The sequence below is a fragment of the Leucopleurus acutus genome (assembly GCF_964270905.1).
Source record: "Leucopleurus acutus genome assembly, chromosome: 8".
In the NCBI taxonomy this organism is placed as follows: Eukaryota; Metazoa; Chordata; class Mammalia; order Artiodactyla; family Delphinidae; genus Leucopleurus; species Leucopleurus acutus.
In genome coordinates, this window is record NC_139151.1 from 43,648,986 (window position 1) to 43,670,445 (window position 21,460).

Here is a 21,460-nt window from a genome sequence, read left to right on the forward strand (position 1 = left end):
CCGTTCGCTGTGCGAGATACCCGCAGCCAATGAGTGAGGAGATCCGGAGAGAGCGCATCAGTGCCCCGGATGCCTACATTTCCAGCCTTCAAGGTTTCTCTCCGGCAAATATCTTGGCTGCATCTCCGACCCCGGCCCCCTACCCATCGTAGTCCCACCTAAAGGGGCCCCCGCCTGTGGCCGGCCGCCGCGCTTCCTCCGCCTCTTCCCATCGCCTGTGCGCCTGCGCGACCGGAAAATTCGCGAAGGTTCGTGAAGCGGAACTGGCCGTTTCCGGAAGCCGGTAGCCGCCCCAGTCTGCAGACGGGTGGTTGCGACAGGGGAGTTGTAAAGGCAGTGTCTGGCGGTTCTGGGCGTTTGACCCTGACCCGGAGCGGTGGGAAGAGAAAATGGCCCTGCTGTGCTACAACCGAGGCTGCGGCCAGCGCTTCGATCCCGAGACCAATTCCGATGGTAAGAAAAGCGCGCCGCCGGCCCTCCCTCCCTTCCACCTCCTCCCGTGGACGCCCTTGGGCCGGAGGGCATCCCGGGTCTCCGCGCAAGCCGGCACCGCGCTGCCCCCCGCCCCGGGCCTCCCCTCCCGCCTGACCGCCCAAGGGCGCGGGACCGCTCTGGGGGCGCCCAGGCAACGACGTCTGAACCCCTCCCGCTGCAGCTTCCGGACCCACGGACCCACTACCCCTCGGGCGCACGTGTTTGCCTAAGTCGTCCGCTCACTCTCTAATTGGCCTGGAATTTAGAGCAAGTTTATCCTCGCCCCCCCCCCCCCACAGCGTCTCTTAAAGGAATCAAAAGTTAACCAGCTCTGGGCTCGCTTTGCGGTTGATTTGCTGGGTCCGTGTGTCAGAGACAGACCGACATTGCCTGGAAGGCCTTATCCTAGCGTTAACCCGGGCGGGTTATCCTAGCGTTTAAGTTCGGCCTCTTTCTATTAGTATAGAAGTGTATTTGTCTGAAAGCCTGCTGTCGATTTATTCATTCGACCCACTCACTTGTTTTAAGCTTACTCTTTAAAACGTTCTTGGTTAAGAAAATTATTTTGTATTTTTACGCTGTTAAGTTTTGATACATCCGCCCAAATGGGAGATATATTCCTCATCCTTTACTTTGTAGCCATGTTGGTTGGGTATTTTTGCAGTGGTCTTTCCATTTAGTACCATGCGGTCTATAGGATACAGTGATTGAATGTCCTCTATGGCGCCCAGGTGTAGAGTTAAGGATGTAAGGTGAAAGTTAGTGATTAGACTAGGTGAAGAATAGAACCTGACCAGTGGATTTGAATTTTGATAGGTGAATGGGATGAAGAAGTGAGTTGAATCCTTGAAAGTTGTAAGCATTGTAACACTTTCTCAATTCGACTAGCATTTATTGTATGTTTTCTATATGCCAGACATTGGTCTATCACTTTATTATGTTATTTCATTTAATCTTGACAGCAACTCTGTGAAGTGTGTAGTGTTATACGCATTTAATAGAGAAGCACAGTTCAGCATGGTAGCAACATGGTTCTTCATTGTGTACAAGCTTAAAATTGATACTTAAAAAATCTTTTTCACCTCTTGAGATGTCTCAATGTTTATCTTGGTGCACAGGTGAATTGGGGACATAATTTAAAATGATAAGATCTTTGGTAGGATTCTGAAGAAAAAGATAAGTTTAATCGTTTTTATGATATTAATATGAAGTTCAGGTAGAAAATTGTGAGACTTAAGTGGATGAAAACATCGAGGAATGAGGGGTTTCAAAGCCCTTAACTGTTGGTAGCCTGCGTAAAAAGTAAATTGCTTTAGTGTCTGTACACATTTTACTTTAATATTGAAGAGAAGACTGATGCTTTGTTGAATGGGACAATATGTTTATTTATAGGGTGTTATGTACCAGTCTAATTTTAAGGGGAGGTACAGCCAATTTTTTGGAAGTCAGCTTTGTGTGTGTGAAATGGTACAGTGCCCAGGAAAGAGATGGGGGAAGCCAGAAAAATCAGAGGAGTAGACAGTCTCAAGCATTGAGCGTCAACCGTATTAAATTCAGCAGAGTTCCATTAAGGTTGCTTAAAGTTTATCCGCTTTAGCAAAATTGGGGTTATATTAGAGACTTAGAATAAATACTCCAAGTAATTGGTTGATGGAAAATGGGGCTAGGGAGTAAGGACAAGAGCTAATAGAAAACTGTGGACTTGATTAGGAGAAAGTTTTATAGGATGGGAGAGGTTTGACCTTGTGTATTGACTAAAATAAGAAGACTCCTTTCTAAGATGATAGGACATTTTCATTTGAAACAAAAGTTAAATGAGTGTTTTAAAGAGACATGGTAACTTGCGTATGTTAAAAACAGCTATTCAGGAAGAAACACCTCTTCACAAACAATATTTTATTCAATCCACACGTGTGAGGAAACTGAAACAGCTGCAAGAGGCAGAGGCAGAATGTGAGCCAGTGTCGGACTCAGTGTTAAAAGCCCTTGGCTCTTAATCGCTACTGTGTTGTAGCTTCTTGCCCATAATATTACTTTAGGCAAAACTGGCAAACCTGATTTAAAAAGAAAAGAAACACTAAAGATGAAAATGTCCATCTGCTTGTTATTTAGCAGTGATTTTCAAATTTTGTTTATACTAGTTGTATGGTTAAGACCTGACTCACTCCTGCTGCCATTCTGCCAGAACTGTCCATTATTATGATCATGCCTCTTACTGTGTCAGACATGTGTTTTATGCCTCTGACTGTATGTAAATTTGCTATTTGAAAATATTCTACCTGTTCTCTACTTTGATTCCCCTCTCAACTTCATATTCCTCTGCATATTCATTTTTACTTTGAATCTCCTTTTTCAGCCCTCAGCCCCACTACTACCCTTAATTAATAGCATCTTCCTAAACTGGGCTTACTTACTGTACCATGAAAATACCTGACACTTTTCTTGCTTCATTAGCTAGAATGGTCTCTAGGTAGTAACGAGGGAAAACATACTGACTTAATACAGCGATAGGGAGAAAAGTACCAGAAATTAATCATTTTGCGACACCAGGAGTCAGAGATTGTAGACAATTGACAGCTAAACAGACGTGAAAGTTTGGGCAAAGTAGCCTTATAAGAAAATTGCACAGGTGTGGAGCTGACCTGCTTTTTCTGAGCTTATGGTGCTATCTAGCTAGGGAATGTGTGTCTATTATCTGTTGTTTTGTTTTTTTAAATGTAATTCTATATATTGCAGACTATAATAAGTCCATTTTCATAAGAGTTAAGTAAAACTTGGTGGTATAATGGGGAAGGGGTAGGGAAATAATAGACTAACAATCATTGACAAGCCTGAAAATAGATTGTAGAATTTAAACTTCTTTTTAATGAGGTTTATATCTAGGAATTGACACCTGTGTAGGAAAATTAAATTAGCAATTAGATATTGAATCAGTTTTTTAAAATTTGAACCTTTTCTTCCAAAATATCTTTTTAGGTAATCCCTTGGGCAACCTTTATGGATCGATGCACATAAGAACATTTAAATTTGATAGTATTTTTGTAAAAACCGAATATGATGGTCAAAATTTAGAGCTTGAAGTTCGGGTACTAAAAAATTTTACAACGAAGATTAGAGGAATACAAAATATAATTTGTTATACTTGAACTATTTGTGTTTTTATTTATAGCTTTCTTACGTAAATTAGAATTTTAACCTTTACTATTTTAATACAATATTATATTAAGCACTGTGTGTCATGCATCAAATTCGAGCATTACTGAATTTTTAAGGAAAAGTATTACCTGCATATGGAAAAAGGATTATATGTTAACACTGAAGGAAATGATGATTTTTCTTCATTATAAAGTGTTTTTTTTTTTCTTTTGTTTTTGATCAGACGCTTGCACATACCACCCAGGCGTTCCAGTCTTTCATGATGCATTAAAGGTAGGAACTTGATACATTTCAGTCTTTTCACATTTGTATAGTAAACTCAGAGGTATAATACTAAATCTTGAATTTCTCATTTTTTTTCCCTCAGCTTGTGACTCTCTGCTTTCTTAATGACCATTTTGGGGTGCTTTGAGCAAGTGCTCCACTAAAGGCAAAGAGGACAGTAGATGGTGATCTTAAGGGCTTTTCCAGTTATAAAATTGTTACTTTTATCCCAGTTCTCACTTTCAGTGCCCCTCATTTCTTCACTTTGAGGGGAAATGAAAGCAATTGTAGAAGCCATAACACTTCTTAATCTTTCAATATATCAGGCAGGTGCTGTTTAATAAGAGCAGCTCTGAATTTTAGGGAACGTTATTATAAATACTTAACAGTGCCACTCTTGGGACAGACATGAAAGTTTAGAGTAATACTGTACAGAAAAGAGATGCCACCTGTTTTCCTTGATGTTCTGTAGATTTAGAGAAATAAAAGAATATTGTTTGATCAGGTTTTTTTGTGTTGGGTTTATTGATCTTTTAAAATTGATGATAATGTAGTACATTTTCCCTTGTATATCTCAAAAGAAACTGTTGCAGTGTGGCTGCCATGGTTTTAGGTATTCTTAGGAACATAAACAGTCCTATGTGTTTATATATTATCGATGCCCTTTGAATTTCTAATTTTACCTTTCAGGGAGTAGTTGGACCTTACTGGTTTTTAACTGTTAGCTACATATAAACAATGGTACAAGCAGATAGCAAGTTTATGTTAATATGGTTAGTTCTGAGTGAGAAAAACAGAACAAACGTTCAGTAGGGCAAATTATGATCTGACTCTTCCTTACATCTTTTTAGCCTCTTTACAAGCTTTTATGGGGATGGAAACTGTGGCTCTGTGGGAATACTTATTTTTGCTGGGGGTGAGGGGATTTTATCTTTCCTAAATTGCCATTTATTCTGTGTTTGCTTTTCTTGTTTTACTTTGTTTTCCTGTGATGTTTTCCTCCTGTCTCCTAACCATGGGCATACTTCACTTCTCAGATTTGGCTTCCTGTTTTCTCTCATTCAGCTCATTCATTCTTGTCCTTAATTTATTCTTGTCACCTCTATGCCAGTGACTTATACAACATATTTTCATTTATCTGTGTCATTGGCAAGCACAGACGAGTTCTGAAGTGACCCCTTATTCCAAAAATAGCCTGCCTTTCAAGTTTGCTGCTGCTAGTAATGATATCACTAACTTTCTAGTCATTTAGTCCATTGCTCCTCTTTTTACTACCCAACTGTTAATTACTCTGATTAATTAAACTTACTGATTTTACTTTGAAGTGTTTTTGTTTCTCTACTCCGATTCTACTGTTTATTATTGTCTCTATAAACATATGAAGACTTAGATTTTCCAAGCCTACTGAATTCCGCAGCCCTGTAGATTTCAGGCAAAATACATAAATCAGTATGGTGTCTACTGTTGTCAGTTTTCTATTTAATCAAGTGAGAAGTTAAACATTGCATTAACAGAAAAAAAAAACATTTTAATATTTAAATTAGAAAAGGCATATTCAGGGAAAAGAGCAGTCCTTAAGAAAAGACAGTTTGCAACCTTATGCTTACATACTTTAATTACCTTTTCACATTTTACTGAGGACTACCATAGATCTCAGATCGGCAGTTGGGAACAATCTATGTCATGTATGTATCCCAATATTCCCAGAATACCTAATTCTTCATATAGAATTGAGACAGTAAAGCTTTTTTCATATAGAATAACTTTACTGGTGACAATATTATCTATATTAGTTAAACCTTATATTTAATTTTGTAATAATTAGTAATTTTTGATCTATATTTCAGTTCAGAGTAAAAGAAAATTAAATTTCAGAATAAAGGAAAATATGAATTGTAGAATATTTAACATTTTCCTTTTAAAAAACTTCAAGGGCATATTGTGAAAAAAGTCACTACCAAATTCTTCATGCATACATTGAGAAAAACAGTGAGGCTCAGATGGATATGTGCAAAGCTGACTCTTAGTCCGAATTTGAGACATCCCAAGCTTTGAGACTGCTGCATTTTTATTTCCTTATTCTTTGTACTACATTGGAATTATAGGTGATAACTTAAAACCATTTATTGTTTAGCTGCTTGATACTTCGTTCAGAAATCTCATACGGCATTACAGTTTCTGTATTTGTATGCTTCTAGCTGAAAAGATCATTTAACCTTGAAAGATCTAACAGAGGAACAACTATGCTGAGTTTGTTTAGAAACTGAATTATTATAATTATTATCTCTAACTTAATGGCTTTTTAAAGTAAAGCACTTCACTTACTCCCTAGATCCTTTAAAATAGTTTTTAGAAATTATAGATTACTTTTCTTCTAAAAATCAAGTACTATTCTTGAAAACGAGTAATTTCTGTTTCCATATTTCAAGGCGCTTCCTTTCATGATGGGTCACAGCACAAATCACTTTTAATATTGGTTAATTCATTTTTTAAGTCAAAAACTGATCATTTCACTTGATTAGGTGAATTATTTATAACACTTAAAAACTATAAAACTATGTTGTGTATATAGGTTACTTCGGGATTCAAGGAGATAAATCCAAATAGAGTGTTTTAGTGGGTTGTGGTTCTCATACAAATAGGGTTTTCATTTTTTTTTCCCTCTTATGTTTCTTAGGGTTGGTCTTGCTGTAAGAGAAGAACAACTGATTTTTCTGATTTTTTAAGCATTGCAGTAAGTATTAATGGGTTTCTTTTCCCCTAGATTATCTCCCAAAAAGTACATATTATGGGGAGCTCCAGAGTTGAGGAGTCTGATTTTGGAAATCTATTGACTAGTCCCTGTTAACTCACAGATAGTACCTTTCTTTTACTCACCTCCCTTCTATGGCATTTAAAATAAGGAATTTATCTGTTTTTGAGATTAAAGTTTCAAGACATTAATTAACCACTTGTCAGTTTAGGGTTTTTTGTTTGTTTGTTTGTTTCTTTTTGCGGTACGCGGGCCTCTCACTGTTGCGGCCTCTCCCGTTGCGGAGCACAGGCTCCAGACGCGCAGGCTCAGCGGCCACGGCTCACGAGCCCAGCTGCTCCGCGCCACGTGGGATCCTCCCGGACCGGGGCACGAACCCACGTCCCGTGCATCGGCAGGCAGACCCCCAACCACTGCGCCACCAGGGAAGCCCTAGGTTTATTTTTGATAGCAGCCTTTTTTTTTTTTTTATTTCTAGTGTACTTTGTTCCTTTATATACATCAAAATTACAGCCTAGAATTTTTTCTTACAGCTTATTATTTTTCCTCTAGCTTTTTATTTATTTATTTTTATTGAAGTATAGTTGATTTACAATGTTGTGTTAGTTTCAGATGTACAGCAGTGACTCAGTTATATATATACCTATTCTTTTTCAATTCTTTTCCATTATAGGTTATTACAAGATATTATAGTTCTCTGTGCTATACAGTAGGTTCTTGTTGTTTGATGTTAGTAGTCTTAAAAGACCTCAAAAAGAAGGAATGCAACAATTTAAAGCATTTTCAGTTAGGAACAGTAAATTTTTATCATATCTAAGATACCATAGAGATGCACTGTTATTTTGTGTACCCTTAAGAAAGAAATCTAAAGTTGTTAATTAAATGACGTACGATTTACCTCATGATTTCAGGGGTGTTAAAATGTATGTATAACTCAGTGGAATATAGAAAAGGTAGCTAGCATTTATTGAATGTTTACCACCTGCCAGATATGGGAAGTATTCTATTGTTTTATTTAATCCTCTCAAAAAAGATCTGAATGCCATTGCCTCCATTTTACTGATGAGGAAACTGACTTTAGAAAGCCATAATTCAAAGAAACACATGTACCCCAGTGTTCCTTGCAGCACTATGTACAATAGCCAGGACGTGGAAGCAACCTAAATGTCCATCAACAGAGGAATGGATAAAGAAGATGTGGTACATATATACAATGGAATATTACTCAGCCATAAAAAGGAACAAAATTGGGTCATTTGTAGAGACATGGATAGACTTAGAGACTGTCATACAAAGTGAAGTAAGAAAAACAAATATCATATATTAACGCATATATGTGGAATCTCAAAAAATTGGTATAGATGATTTTATTTACAAAGCAGAAATAAACACACAGACATAGAGAACAAACGAATGGTTACCAAGGGGGAAAGAGGGAGGATGGGATGAATTGGGAGATTGGGATTGACATATATACACTATTAATACTATGTATAAAATAGATAACTAATGAGAACCTGTATATCAAAGGGAACTCTATTCAGTGCTCTGTGATGACCTAAATGAGAAGGAAATCCAAAAAAGAGGGATTATATGTCTATGTATAGCTGACTTACTTTGCTGTACAGTGTAAACTAATACAGTATTGTAAAGCAACTATACTCCAATTAAAAAATAAGTAATTAAAAATAATTTTAAAAATAATAAAGTCATAAAGTTTTTGGAGCCATGTATGTCTCTCTCTATATATGAACTCTTTTGGAATTTGAGATCTGTTGAAATCAACTACCCTTATTGTTAATAGAAGTAAAACATTTAAACTTAATTTCTCTGTAAAATGTTTATGCCTTATTCTTTGTGATTTAGAAAGAAATAAAGTTTTAACTGGTGGTTTCAAAAAAAAAAAAAAGATTAACTAACTTGCTCGAGGTTATATAGGTAGGTAGTAGGAGAACTGAGACTCAAATTGGGGCCCTTTTGTATAAATAACTTGTAGAATTCTCTGTGTGAGATCTCCAGAATTTGTTTTCTGTAAACAAGTTTATGCTGCACCTTTATAGAATAAGTATAGTAGATATTTATTAAGTGTAATTTAAAGGCCTGGGGGTTTTTTTTCTTGTTTTTTTTTTTTTTGCGGTACGCGGGCCTCTCACTGCTGTAGCCTCTTCCGTTGCGGAGCACAGGCTCCGGACGCGCAGGCCCAGTAGCCATGGCTCACGGACCCAGCTGCTCCGCGGCATGTGGGATCTTCCTAGAGCGGGGCACAAACCCGTGTCCCCTGCATCGACAGGCGGACTCTCAACCACTGCGCCACCAGGGAAGCCCTAAAGGCCTGTTTTTAATGCATTATGCACATGTAAGAACTCATTTACAAATATATTAAGTTTAGAGTTCTATTTTTAGTTTCTTAAAATAAGTCAGTGTGTTAAAAGTGGAGAAAACATGCCCTTGAATTTATTAATAAAGAATTGAACAATAGTATTTCTGTCATGGCATGTGAAGTAGATGATAGGCTAACTCTCAGTGAATGAATACCTCTCACCAACAGGGCTGTACGAAAGGAAGGCATAATAGTGAGAAGCCACCCGAGCCAGTCAAACCTGAAGTCAAGACTACTGAGAAGAAAGAACTATCTGAATTGAAACCCAAATTTCAGGAGCATATCATTCAAGCCCCTAAACCAATAGAAGCAATAAAAAGGCCAAGGTATACTTTATACAGTTGTATACTTTTGTCGCACTTGAATAATAGCATTTGTTCCTGGTATTTCCTCTTCTGATTTTGCGTAATACCATTTGCAGCTACTGTGTAGTTCACCCACTTTTGAACCATTTGGTTTTCTCTTAGATAATGTCTTTCATTTCTATTCCCTTGAGGGCATATACACAGTAGAACTGCAGTACAGATTTGTTCACTGTGTACTCAGTTATGCTAAGGGCGGGGGAGCCACACATCTTTCTTGTGCCTTGGTGTGTATCTTTTTCACGGTGGCATAGTGGAGTTCTGTAAAAGAATCGGCCTTGTCAGGGAATCAGTTTGAGTTGAAAAAGAACTTAGAGGCTTTCCTTTCCAATCTACCACTGTTTATTAAATAATTTCTAGAACATTCTTGATAGAAAAATATTTAATTTCCTTTCAAATAATTCTATTGAAGAAGAATTTACTTCTATTTTAAAGCAATTCATTTTAATGTTACTAACTCAGTATTTAACTTTTCCTTGTATTGAGGCAAATTCTGTTTCTTTCATTTGTCCATATTTTGCCACTTAGAACAAGCCTAGTCACTCATCTTTTAACAGTTTGCCTAAAAACTGTTAGTCTCATTACTGATCGATTTTTAATGTATTCAATTTACATGGCATATTTGTTAAAGTACTTTTAAAATAGCTTTTGGTCATCTTGCAGTAGAATTACACAGGTACTTCATACTCACCTCCTGATCCACTAGAGACTATTTTACAATCCCACACATGCATGTTGGGTACACCAGGTCGTCTTCATATTGCACTTGAGTATTGAATTGTTTTAGAACCAAAATACAGGACTTAAAAAACAGATGGTTTTTGGCCTCAAACATGGCCTTTGTTGATATTTTTATTCACACTGTGGACTCATGATTTTCCCAGCTTTTGCTTTATTGATCTTATGTAAATAAATTTATAGCATCTTGAATTATACCCGACCAAGATAAGAACCCAAAGAGACTTTCTCATGTTTATTTTGTCTTTTAAACCAAACTACTTAGGATGATTTTATTCTATATCCAGCTTATTCATACCATGAGAAATTTTATCAAATGCCTTACAGGCTGATTTGCCAGTGGGAAAAAAAATGTCAGAAAAAGCCAAGAATTTTGGCATGGCTCATTATTAAATATTATAGTGGAGTCTACTATAATTGACAGGATGAGTTAATTTTTTTTTAAATTATGGGCTACTAATTTCACTTAAGAGAAAGTGAGAGAAATTAAATATTTTATCGTAAATTCATTAGATAGTATTGTAGAGACAGAGGATATAGGTTTTTGTGTACTTTGTTAGTGCCTCCTATATCAGTAGGTTTTTCATTAAGGATGTAGAATGAATAACCTAGGATTTTCAGTTTTATTGTTACATTTATTAATATTCTTAATACTTATTGAGTGCCTTAACCAGATTGTACATATAACACTAAACCATTGTGAAATGTTAGGGGACATTGTTGTTACTGTTTTTTTAACCCTACTAAAACTGCCTTGTGATATAACCGTATCTGAATTTATAGATGCATATACTAGTGTCCACATCAAGTGAACTATCTCTACCAGTAGGGATATGGATTCACTTAGTACCTGTTTATTGCCTATTACATGCTCAGTGTTTTGCTTAGGCATGGAATGTAAAGGTACTTCGCAGTCCCTTCCTTGGAGTTGCTCATCTTAACAAATTTGTATTCTTACTCTTTACTTCCTTCCCATTAGCCCTACTGATTAATAACTTAATGTGTTGACAATAGCATGATTATTTGATATTTAATATCAGAACTTTTTCTGCTAAGACTTAGAAATGTAGCTGTATTAATAGCAGTTATTGTAAAATACTTTTTAAAGAGAAAACCTTGATTGACAAGGCATTTGGCGTATCGTAAGTAGAGCCTTAAGTATATTTTTAGTACAAAGAAATATTTTGGTACATCAGTAATGGTAATAAAGTTTCCAAATTCTCCAGCCCGGATGAACCAATGACAAATTTGGAATTAAAAATATCTGCCTCCCTAAAACAAGCACTTGATAAACTTAAACTATCATCGGGGAATGAAGAAAATAAGAAAGGTAAGATTTTGTTTTGTATTTTGTAATTTTTTCTGTTCAATTAACCAATTATCTAAAAGAGATAGGAGCAGTGTAGTTTACTGTATGTAAATGCGAAAAAGTAGTACATTGTAGCATATTTGTAGAGACGTGGATGGACCTACAGACTGTCATACAGAGTGAAGTAAGTCAGAAAGAGAAAAACAAATATCGTATATTAACGCGTATATTTGGAATCTAGAAAAATGGTACAGGTGAACCTATTTGCAGGGTGGGAATAGAGACACAGACGTAGGGAATGGACGTGTAGACTCAGACGGAGATGGGGGATGAATTGGGAGATTGAGATTGACATATGTCCACTGCCATGTGTAAAACAGATAGCTAGTGGGAACCTGCTGTATAGCGTAGGGAGCTCAGCTTGGTGCTCTGTGGTGACCTAGATAGATAGGATTGAGGGGGGCGGGAGGGAGGTCCAAGAGGGAGGGGATATATGTATACATACAGCTGGTTCTCTTCATTGTACAACGGAAACTAACACAATATTGTAAAGCAATTATACCCCAATTAAAAAAAAAAAGTACGTTGTAGTAAAGAACTTATTTTTGATTTTTGTTTACTGAATGCTGGTAAAACCACAAAATGAATATGTGGATTATTCCATTTTGTCTTTAATAAAAATGAGAACCTGTTAATTAAAAATTTTTTCTTCTATTACTCATTACTTTTTAACAGTGAGTTAAAATTTTTTGATAGTTGTAAATGTTTCATTGTGCGTGATATAAAATATATTCAGTATTCTCTGACCTACACCTGGTATCTGGGGAAAAAACCCTTTCATGATTTCTCTTTTACGTAAGGTTAAGTTATTGGATATAGTCTTGCATTGTAGAATAGAAATGTGTCATGTCATATATCAGTTTGGGGATATAGGCAAGACTTACTCATGGTAGTTGGTTTCTTATTAGCTTTTAAGTGTATTACATGAAAGGTCACACAGAAAACTTAGTTATCTAAAATCATTTTAAAAATCAGGTTTTTTTGTATTTAGATTATTTTATTAAATACTTGTGTTATGGAATAGTTTACTTTTTAAGAATAGCACTACAGTAAACTTCTATTTTAATGTTTCTATTTTGGTTTTTTTCTTTGTTGTAGAAGAAGACAGTGATGAAATTAAGATTGGAACCTCATGTAAAAATGGAGGGTGTTCAAAGGTATATACTGTAAAATTTGTTTGTGTCATGGAAGTAAATTTTTACTTTTGAGAAAAGAGAGTAATTGACTTAATTAGACAAACGTTTGGGTGTCTTTTATGTGTTGGGCACTATTCCATGGAGCAGGGCTATTAACATGGATAAGAGACTGTCTCTAAGGAGCACCGTGTCTAATAGATCATGGGAATAAATAGTTCTAATTCAGTCAGCATTTACTGAACACTTACTATGTGCCAGACATTGTTTTAGGGGCTGGGAATATAGTATTAAATAAAGCAAAATCTCTGTTCTTATGGAGCTGATATTCTAATTTTGGGGGAAGGATAACAAGTTTTTAAATGCTGTGAATTTAGGTAGACTTGAAGAAAATTAAGCAGACAAGGAGATAGAGTAAAAGTATTTAAGTGCACTTGTCAGGGAAGTCCTTTCTGATATGGTGACACTAAATCAGAATTCTGAAGAATGTAGCAGATGAGTTATGTAAACCGTGGAGTAGATGTGGGAGTAGTATGTGTAGAGGCATTAGAACTTGGCTACTTGAGAAATCATGAGAAAGGTCAGTGGGGGCTTGATAAGCGTGCGAAAGTAGGGAGTATGAGAGGCAGGCAAGATTATGGAGGTCCGTCCTTATAAGCTACAGTGAGGGGTTTGGGCTTTATTCTAAGTGTAATAGGAAGCCATTGTCTGTTTAAGGAGGGGCTTTGAAAAAGATGTCTTTGGCTGATAAGTGGCAAATTTAATGGGGCAGGAGTGGAATCGGGAAGGAAAACCAGCTAGGGTGCTACTCTGGAGACCAGGCATTAGGATATGTTTTTGAGAAGTGGTTAAATGTAGGATGTATTCAGACATCTCAGTGAGGCTTCTTTCTGCCTACTCAATATAATATTACACACCCTCCAACATTCCATACTCTCCTTTTTTCTCCACAGCACTTACCACCTTATTACACACTACTTGTTTTACATATTTATTTTGCTTATGCTCTATCCCATCTAACTTTCCCTTCCCTTCCCCTTTTGAACTAAGGTTTAAAAGGAAAGAATGTTATTTGTTTTCTCTTTGCTGTGTCTTGAGTGCTTAGAACAATGCCTGGCACATGACAAACACGTGTGGAATGGATGATATTTGGAAGTATTAGCAGGACTTGCTAATAAACTGGAAGTGAAGCATCTAGGTCAGCGGTTCCCAACCTTTTTGGCACCCGGGACTGGTTTCGTGGAAGACAGTTTTTCCACGGACCGGAGTGGAGGCAGGGGGGATGGTTCAAGCAGTAACATGAGCGATGGGGAGCGGCACATGAAGCTCCGCTCACTTCCTGCTGTGCGGCCCGGTTCCTAACAGGCCGCAGGCTGCTACCAGTCCGAGTCCTGGGGATTGGGGACCCCTGATCTGGGTGATTTGTGCACCATTAACTGAGAAGGAGAAAATGGAGTTAGGGTTGGGGACAGGTTTGCAGTCTTCCTTCATGTTAAATTTGACGTCACCTTGCTCATTTAAAGATGGAAATATGAATGCATTCACATGTGTATAAGGTAGAAGTAGTAGATAAAAGAGAATGATTAATTCTTGGGGTGAGGGAGATATCGTGCAAGTGGTAGGGTAATGGAGGAAGATCAGAGCAAAGGTATCCTAGATGAACTTTGAGAAGTGAATGGCAGTTCTATAAATGGACAAAAAGGGAAAGGATATCCCAAGCAGAGGTGATAACAGTGATATACAGAAAACAAAAAATAGTCAATAACAATGGTACAAAATTTGCTGATGTAAAGTTGAGATTAAAAGAGATAAGTAGGGTCTAGATCCTGAAAGGCTTTTATACTGCTCAAAACCTTACTTTAGGTCATGCTGGCCATTGAAGAAATTTTTTTTTAAGTTTTTTCATTGAAATATAACATTATATATAAATATGTTAATTCTATATAAGCATAAGGGATTTTCACAAAGCAGAGCCTTCCTTATGTTTCCTCTCATTCATTATTTCCTCTCCCAAAGGTAACCACTTTTTTCTATCAACATAGATTAGTTTTGCCTACTTCTGAACTTACTGTAAATAGAATCATGGAACAGGTACTCGTGTCTGTCCTCCTTTGCTTAATAAAATGTTGGTTATCTTGGTTTCATGTAGCTGTAATTTGTTCATTTTCATTGCTTTAAAACATGCCATTGTTTGAATGTACCAATCAATTTATCCTTTCTACTGTCCTATAAAGTTTTTTGATTAATGTTACTGTGAACATTTTTGTGCATGACTTTTAGGATACATGTACACATTTCTTTTAAGTATATGACTAGAAATGGTGTTGCTGTTTCAGAGTGTGTGTATGTGTGTGTGTGTGTGTATATGTATGTTTAGCTTTAACATACTCGCACATAGTTTTACAAAGTGGTTGTATTTACGCTCTTACCAGCAATATATTAGGCTGGTTCCTTTTGTTCTACACCTTGGTAACACTTTGTAATATCAGTCTTTTATATTTTAGCCATTCTGGTGGATGTGGAATGTTCCCATTGTGGTTTTTTTGTTTTTTGTTTTTGCGTTACGCGGGCCTCTCACTGTTGCGGCCTCTCCCGTTGCGGAGCACAGGCTCTGGACGCGCAGGCCCAGCGGCCATGGCTCACGGACCCAGCCGCTCCGCAGCATGTGGGATCTTCCCGGACTGGGGCACGAACCCGTGTCCCCTGCATCGGCAGGCGGACTCTCAACCACTGCGCCACCAGGGAAGCCACCCATTGTGGTTTTAGTTTGCACTTTCCTGATAATGATGTTGACTGCCTTTTTGTATGTTTATGGCCATTTGGATATCCTGTTTCGTGACATGTCCAAAATCTTTTTTATCTGTTTTTCTATTAAATTGACATTTTCTTAATGATTTTAGGAATTCTTTATATGTTTTAGCTACAAGTCCTTTGTCCGAGAGGCTATATACCTTTTCACTGTCTTAATGGCTTTAATGGCTTTTGATAAACAGAGTCTCTTCAATCTTAATGAAATTCAACTTGTTCATCTTTTCCTTTATGACTAGGGCTTTCTGTATCCTATTTAAGATATCTGTTTATTTTAGGGCCATGAGTATTTTCTCATATATAGAGGCACATTTAAATGTGCAAACGACCTGGAACTGATTATTGTATATGGTGTGAGGTAGATGTAATTAAAGGACTTTAAACAAGAGAGTGATACGTGTTTTAATTAGGTAGTAGAGTCCAGAAATTGAAGGCAGAGAAATGAATTAGAATCTTTTAGCATAGTTTCATTGCCTAAAATCTGCTAGTGATCATGAGGAAGTTTAGCAAATTAAACTGATAGATATTTTTAAGTCAGATTGACAGGATTTTGTGATAGACTACATGTGGGTAGAGGGTAAAGAGAAACTGAAGAGAACTTACAGAATTTTTGCTTTGAGAGACTGAGTGGATATGGTGCCATCAAATAAGATGGGAAGAAGAGTAGGAGGTTTGGGGCGCAGTAGTGGTATAAGTTCAGAATCTAACATACTGAGTTTTGTGTGCCTATGGAATATCTTCAGGAGCTACACACACCCCGTAATTTGAATTTACAAAAAGTAAATGTACAGAATTCTATTTTCTCTAACTGTAGGGTGGTTGCTGTAAATACCAAAATAGACAGAAAATATACTATTGGCTGCATCTATGTTTTATTAACATAACTTTTTGTGAATTCATCTGTAGAGCCTTCATCTACAGCAGCAATGGGGCCCGGATCTTCCAGACAAACCCTGGATATATATATAGGTCTGCAGCTCATTTTACGCTTTGTAGGAAAAAGAAATCATCATCTGGGACTTCCAGAATTGCTTATTAGATTTTCCATTTTAATTCATAATGTTCACACAGAGTTTACTATGCACATAAATCATCCTATAACTGTATTTCTGATGAGAGTACTAATCTCTTGGTTTCAATATTGTTCTGTAAATTTATAGAACATACCTGAATGTGTTTGGGTGTGTCCTCATATGCAAAAGTCTGAAAGTATCTGAATACATCCTTTTGCCTACTTTTATATTTGCCTTTTTCACAGGGAACTGAAACTTAAGCATATCCAAAAAGGAATCATTTTTCATTCCTTATTGGAATGGCCTGAGGTGAATTTATGAATGTTCTAGGTAATTGTTATCTCTTGGGCATTTTCATAGTTCATAGAGGTCACCAGTACTTGCAAATACATGTGAAATGTAACATTGAGATGTGAAACTAATTTTTTTGTCTCTTTTTCTCTTTTAGACATATCAGGGTCCACAGAGTCTTGAAGAAGTCTGTGTATATCATTCTGGAGTACCTATTTTCCATGAAGGGTAACTTATACCAGGCTAATTAAAACTTTATGGTAGATGTTAGAAATGTTAATATGCCTTCAAACATTAAATGCCATGCAGCAATATTAGGTATTTTACTTACATTGTCATATAATTTTTACAATAACCTAGAAATGTGGGTTTTGTCTTCTTTTTACACATGGGAAAACTGAAACAAAATTATAGTGAAGTGGCCGTTGTGATTCAAACCTCATGTTTTATCTGTATTCCCTTCTATTACAGTGTGATACTTTCTGTTTGAGCTGAACAGGTGTTTTTTGGTTATTTTTTTTTCTTTGAAGGACTGTGCTGTGCATTGTAGGACATTTGGAATTTTGGGCCCTGGGACACTAAGACATCAACACTGTGGCATCTGAGAAAACCCATACTTTTCCACAGCTCTCAGTTGAGAGCCTCTCAATATATTATGCTGTAGTTTATAGAAACGCAGTACTGTATTAAAATCTTCCACTCTGTTTCCATATTCTTCAGGACTCAGACCCAAAGTTTTACTGTAATTTTTGTCTTCCAGTGTTAGATTTTTCTCAAGTAAATAATAGTGGGTTTCACCTACTTTGGGCTTGACCATCACAGGTTGTGTAAACAGTTATTTTTAGGTTGTTTGCACGTTCTCACTTTGCTGGTTTATTAAAATACGAACGTATTCTATCTTTGGTCATACCACTTCATGGTAGCTTCATGAGGAAACTGGAGTGTAAACTATCAGTGAAAAGCTGATTTTGGATTTTGTGATGGTTTTAAGCATCTTCACTCAGGAACTCCAAAACTGCTATACTAAATGGCATTCTGGTTTTAACTTTAGTCTTCTGGTAGTTTTTTAAGGTTTTTTGGGGGGGGAAGGGCGGGGGGTGTTGTTTCGTTTTTTTGTTTTTTGTTTTTAACTTTTGTGTAGTTGCTTTATAATGTTGTGCCAGTTTCTACTGTACAGCAAAGTGAATCAGCTGTACGTATACATATATCCCCTCTTTTTTGGATTTCCTTCCTGTTTAGGTCACCACAGAGCATTGAGTAGAGTTCCCTGTGCTATACAGTAGGTTCTCATAGTCTTCTGGCAGTTTTAAATTGTTTAATAATTTAGACACTTGTAAGATACTAAAGTTACACACTTATTTCTTTTTTGGTTAAGTCACTTATCACTTAACACTTCTGAACTTGATTGTGAGATTTTATTGCTGAAGTTTTTCTATAATAATTTACAGGATGAAATATTGGAGCTGTTGTAGAAGAAAAACTTCTGATTTTAATACATTCTTAGCCCAAGAGGGCTGTACAACAGGGAAACACACGTGGACTAAAAAGGATGCTGTAAGTAGCATTTTAAAAATAGCTTATTGGAGTGTATTTATCTGAGTCATTTTGAAGAGATTTGAGATTATTCTGTCTTTAGATTTAAAAAAACAAGTTTTTCTCTCCGTCACACAGTAAAGTTTGATGAGCCTAAAAACTGAAGTTAATCTGAGTCAAGCTCTCTCAAAGCACTGCTCTTTGATCAAAATAGCCATTATGTATATTGATGCAAATATGTAGGTTTTTGTGAAATAGTTAAGCTAGCCTAAATTGAAGCATGTTTTTCTGTAATTCCATACCTTGTTCCCAGTTTTTGTTTTTTAAAAATCGCTTTTCTGGTCATTTGGTGTTATTAATCATTTAGACTTCTGATTCTCTTTTGGCCACTTAACATCATTCAACTATATACAGATGTACAAATACTCTTAGTGGCCGAAGAGAAGGATTGCACACTTGTTTTATTGGGATTGTTTTGAAAGCCTCTGCTTGCTACCAGGAAATTTATCAAAAGAGAAGAGAAAGCATCAGTACCTACTTCCCTAACAATATTTTAAAAAGACTTGTGTCTGTAAATAATCCCCCAAAATCCCATTAAATTGTAAGAAGGCAAGCAATTATTTGCTAAATAAACGTTTGTTGGCTATTATTAATGTATCTTAAATTAGTTTTATGTGCTGTATTGGCACTAATAACCTCAAGACAATGAACCTTTTCAGTATGTGTGTCTTTATGTTCAAATTACTTTAGGAATTCATTTAGCCTACATTTGCATATTTTATAGTTTCTGCTTTTTAATAACACATGGGTTTAGGTATTATAAATGTATCCATTAAGTTATAATAATTTATCTACCACAAAACTTCTAGGAAGGTTTTATTAGTAAAAAGTGAAATCTCCCTGTATTTTCTCCAAGGTTCAAAAGTTTGAAAGTTTTGGTTTGAAAAAATAAAATGTTTTATGCACAAAAGTTTTCATAGTATGATCCTTGATGAAACACATTTTTTGTTATTTTTTAATGCATGTAGTTATCGAGTATTGAGTGTCTAAGCCAGGTGGCTAAGGGCAAAAAAATGTAAGTCATATAAGTAATTTAAATTCAGTTAGTGTAATTGTACGAATATATAAATATTACTTTTTAAAACAGTAGTGTCTCGCAGTTTCCTGCATTAAATTACCCTCAGTTATAGAACAAATCACAATTTGTCTTTCAGATAGTTATTGTTATAGCAGTGTATCACTCATAGATAATAATATTTTCATAATAGTAATCAAAAGATTACTTCCACAAATTCTCACCCTTTTTTGCATGTTATTATGAGAGGAAAGTATTCAATAACAACAACAGATAGTTATAACTAATCAATTATTTTTTCCCAAATTTCAATTTGTAGAAAATAAATGGAAAGTTCTTATGCATGACGTTAAGATGTTGTCTGGTTTATCCTGCTAAGCAAATGTGTTTTTCACTTCAGTCTTCAAAAGTGTGTTCTCAAATCATAAAGCTATAAGATTGTTTGTATTTTATTTTATTGGTTTAACTTCTTGATGGGAGCTTTAGAAGTTGTTTGTGCTTAAAACCATTAAGGGCTCAGTTTTGTGCGGTATTTTTGTTCTCAATTTAGATGGGTCAAATTACTCTTTTTAAGAGGTTAATTATGTGGCACTTTGTAAATTCATAAAGTTTCTCTTACATTACAGGGGAAAAAGGTTGTTCCATGTAGACATGACTGGCATCAGACTGGGGGTGAAGTCACCATTTCAGTATATGCTAAAAATTCACTTCCGGAACTTAGTCAAGTAGTAGCAAATAGTACATTGGTAAGTACACTAAATATCTTTGTTTTTTTGTTTTTTTGTTTTTTTTTTTTGCGGTACACGGGCCTCTCACTGCTGTGGCCTCTCCCGCTGCGGAGCACAGGTTCCGGACGCACAGGCTCAGCGGCCATGGCTCACGGGCCCAGCCGCTCCGCGGCATGTGGGATCTTCCCGGACCGGGGCACGAACCCGTGTCCCCTGTGTCGGCAGGCGGACTCTCAACCACTGCGCCACCAGGGAAGCCCCACTAAATATCTTTGAATAAAAATTATACATTATTCTTAATGTTAATGTGTTATAAAATATTGATCTTGTTTGAGCTGTTTTTAAGATCTTTTAATTTTCCCCATTTGAAAATTAGTTTGAAATTACTTTCACAGAAACTACTTTAAGTGAAAGTTCCTGCATAGTAGTTATTTCTGAAGCATGGAGATACTGTAGTAGCTTAGAATATCAAATAATAATGGAACTTAATTCTCAATATGAAACTCCAAGTTAATTTTTCTTGGTTTTTTCAAATTAAAAAAGTATAGTATTGGTAATTAATGGTTTTTTCAAATAAAAAAAGTACAGTATTGGTTTTTTAATGGTTTAAAAATGGTTAATGGTTTTTCCAAATTAAAAAAAGTACAATATTGGTAATTCCTTAAAATAGCTTAAATGATTTTTATCAGTATCTTCTTATTTTTATAATCAGTGTTTTATATCATAAGTCTTTACTTTGGTTTTGATCAATTAATCAACTTTTTCTTTTTCAGTTAAATGTGCACATTGTATTTGAAGGAGAGAAGGAATTTCATCAAAATGTGAAATTATGGGGTGTAAGTATTATGAATCCAGCAGAATTTTTTCTTAATATTTAAAATACCATTGTATAATAAAAGACAGTACTTTAGTAAGCATTGATGCAAAGTAGATATATAACTTACCATTATTTCTTACCAAAAAGTTTAAACTAGGGATAGAAATGGCCTTAGAAGCTTGGAATTTTGACTCTTAGCAATAGGCATAGGCATAGACATAAAATCTTCTTTATCATTTCAACCTACTTGCCTCTAAAACTAATAAAAGCACCCAGGTGTACTGTAATTCTCTTTGATATGTTGCAGGTGATTGATGTAAAGCGAAGTTATGTAACTATGACTGCAACGAAGATTGAAATTACCATGAGAAAAGCTGAACCTATGCAATGGGCAAGCCTTGAACTGCCTGCAGCCAAAAACCAGGAAAAACAAAAAGAAGATACAACAGAATGAGTTGAGAAGGAAAAGAAAGTTATTGACTATTTCAGAATCCTTAATATGTGGTGAAGTGGTGGCTTGCTGCTGTACTCTTGTTTTCTTGTTGTTGTTGTTGTTGATAATGAATC

At 36.1% G+C, this 21,460-nt stretch overlaps 1 protein-coding gene across 1 annotated transcript; it reads left to right on the plus strand.

The window, feature by feature from the left end:
- Positions 1 to 291: 291 nt before the first annotated feature.
- CHORDC1 (cysteine and histidine rich domain containing 1) lies at positions 292 to 21,460 on the plus strand. Its single transcript, XM_082845227.1, has 11 exons — positions 292 to 453; positions 3,854 to 3,903; positions 6,572 to 6,628; positions 9,195 to 9,352; positions 11,353 to 11,456; positions 12,594 to 12,652; positions 16,898 to 16,968; positions 18,189 to 18,294; positions 19,975 to 20,094; positions 20,850 to 20,912; positions 21,201 to 21,460. Exons 1-11 carry the CDS (start codon positions 390 to 392, stop codon positions 21,345 to 21,347), a joined length of 999 nt encoding a protein of 332 aa, XP_082701353.1. The 5' UTR covers positions 292 to 389; the 3' UTR covers positions 21,348 to 21,460.

Excerpts from the sequence above, each read along its gene's own strand:
- CHORDC1 (XM_082845227.1), top strand. The coding sequence starts at position 390 with ATGGCCCTGCTGTGCTACAACCGAGGCTGCGGCCAGCGCTTCGATCCC. Across the intron at positions 11,457-12,593 it reads GAATGAAGAAAATAAGAAAG|AAGAAGACAGTGATGAAATT; the intron begins GTAAGATTTTGT and ends TCTTTGTTGTAG. Across the intron at positions 20,095-20,849 it reads TAGTAGCAAATAGTACATTG|TTAAATGTGCACATTGTATT; the intron begins GTAAGTACACTA and ends TTTCTTTTTCAG.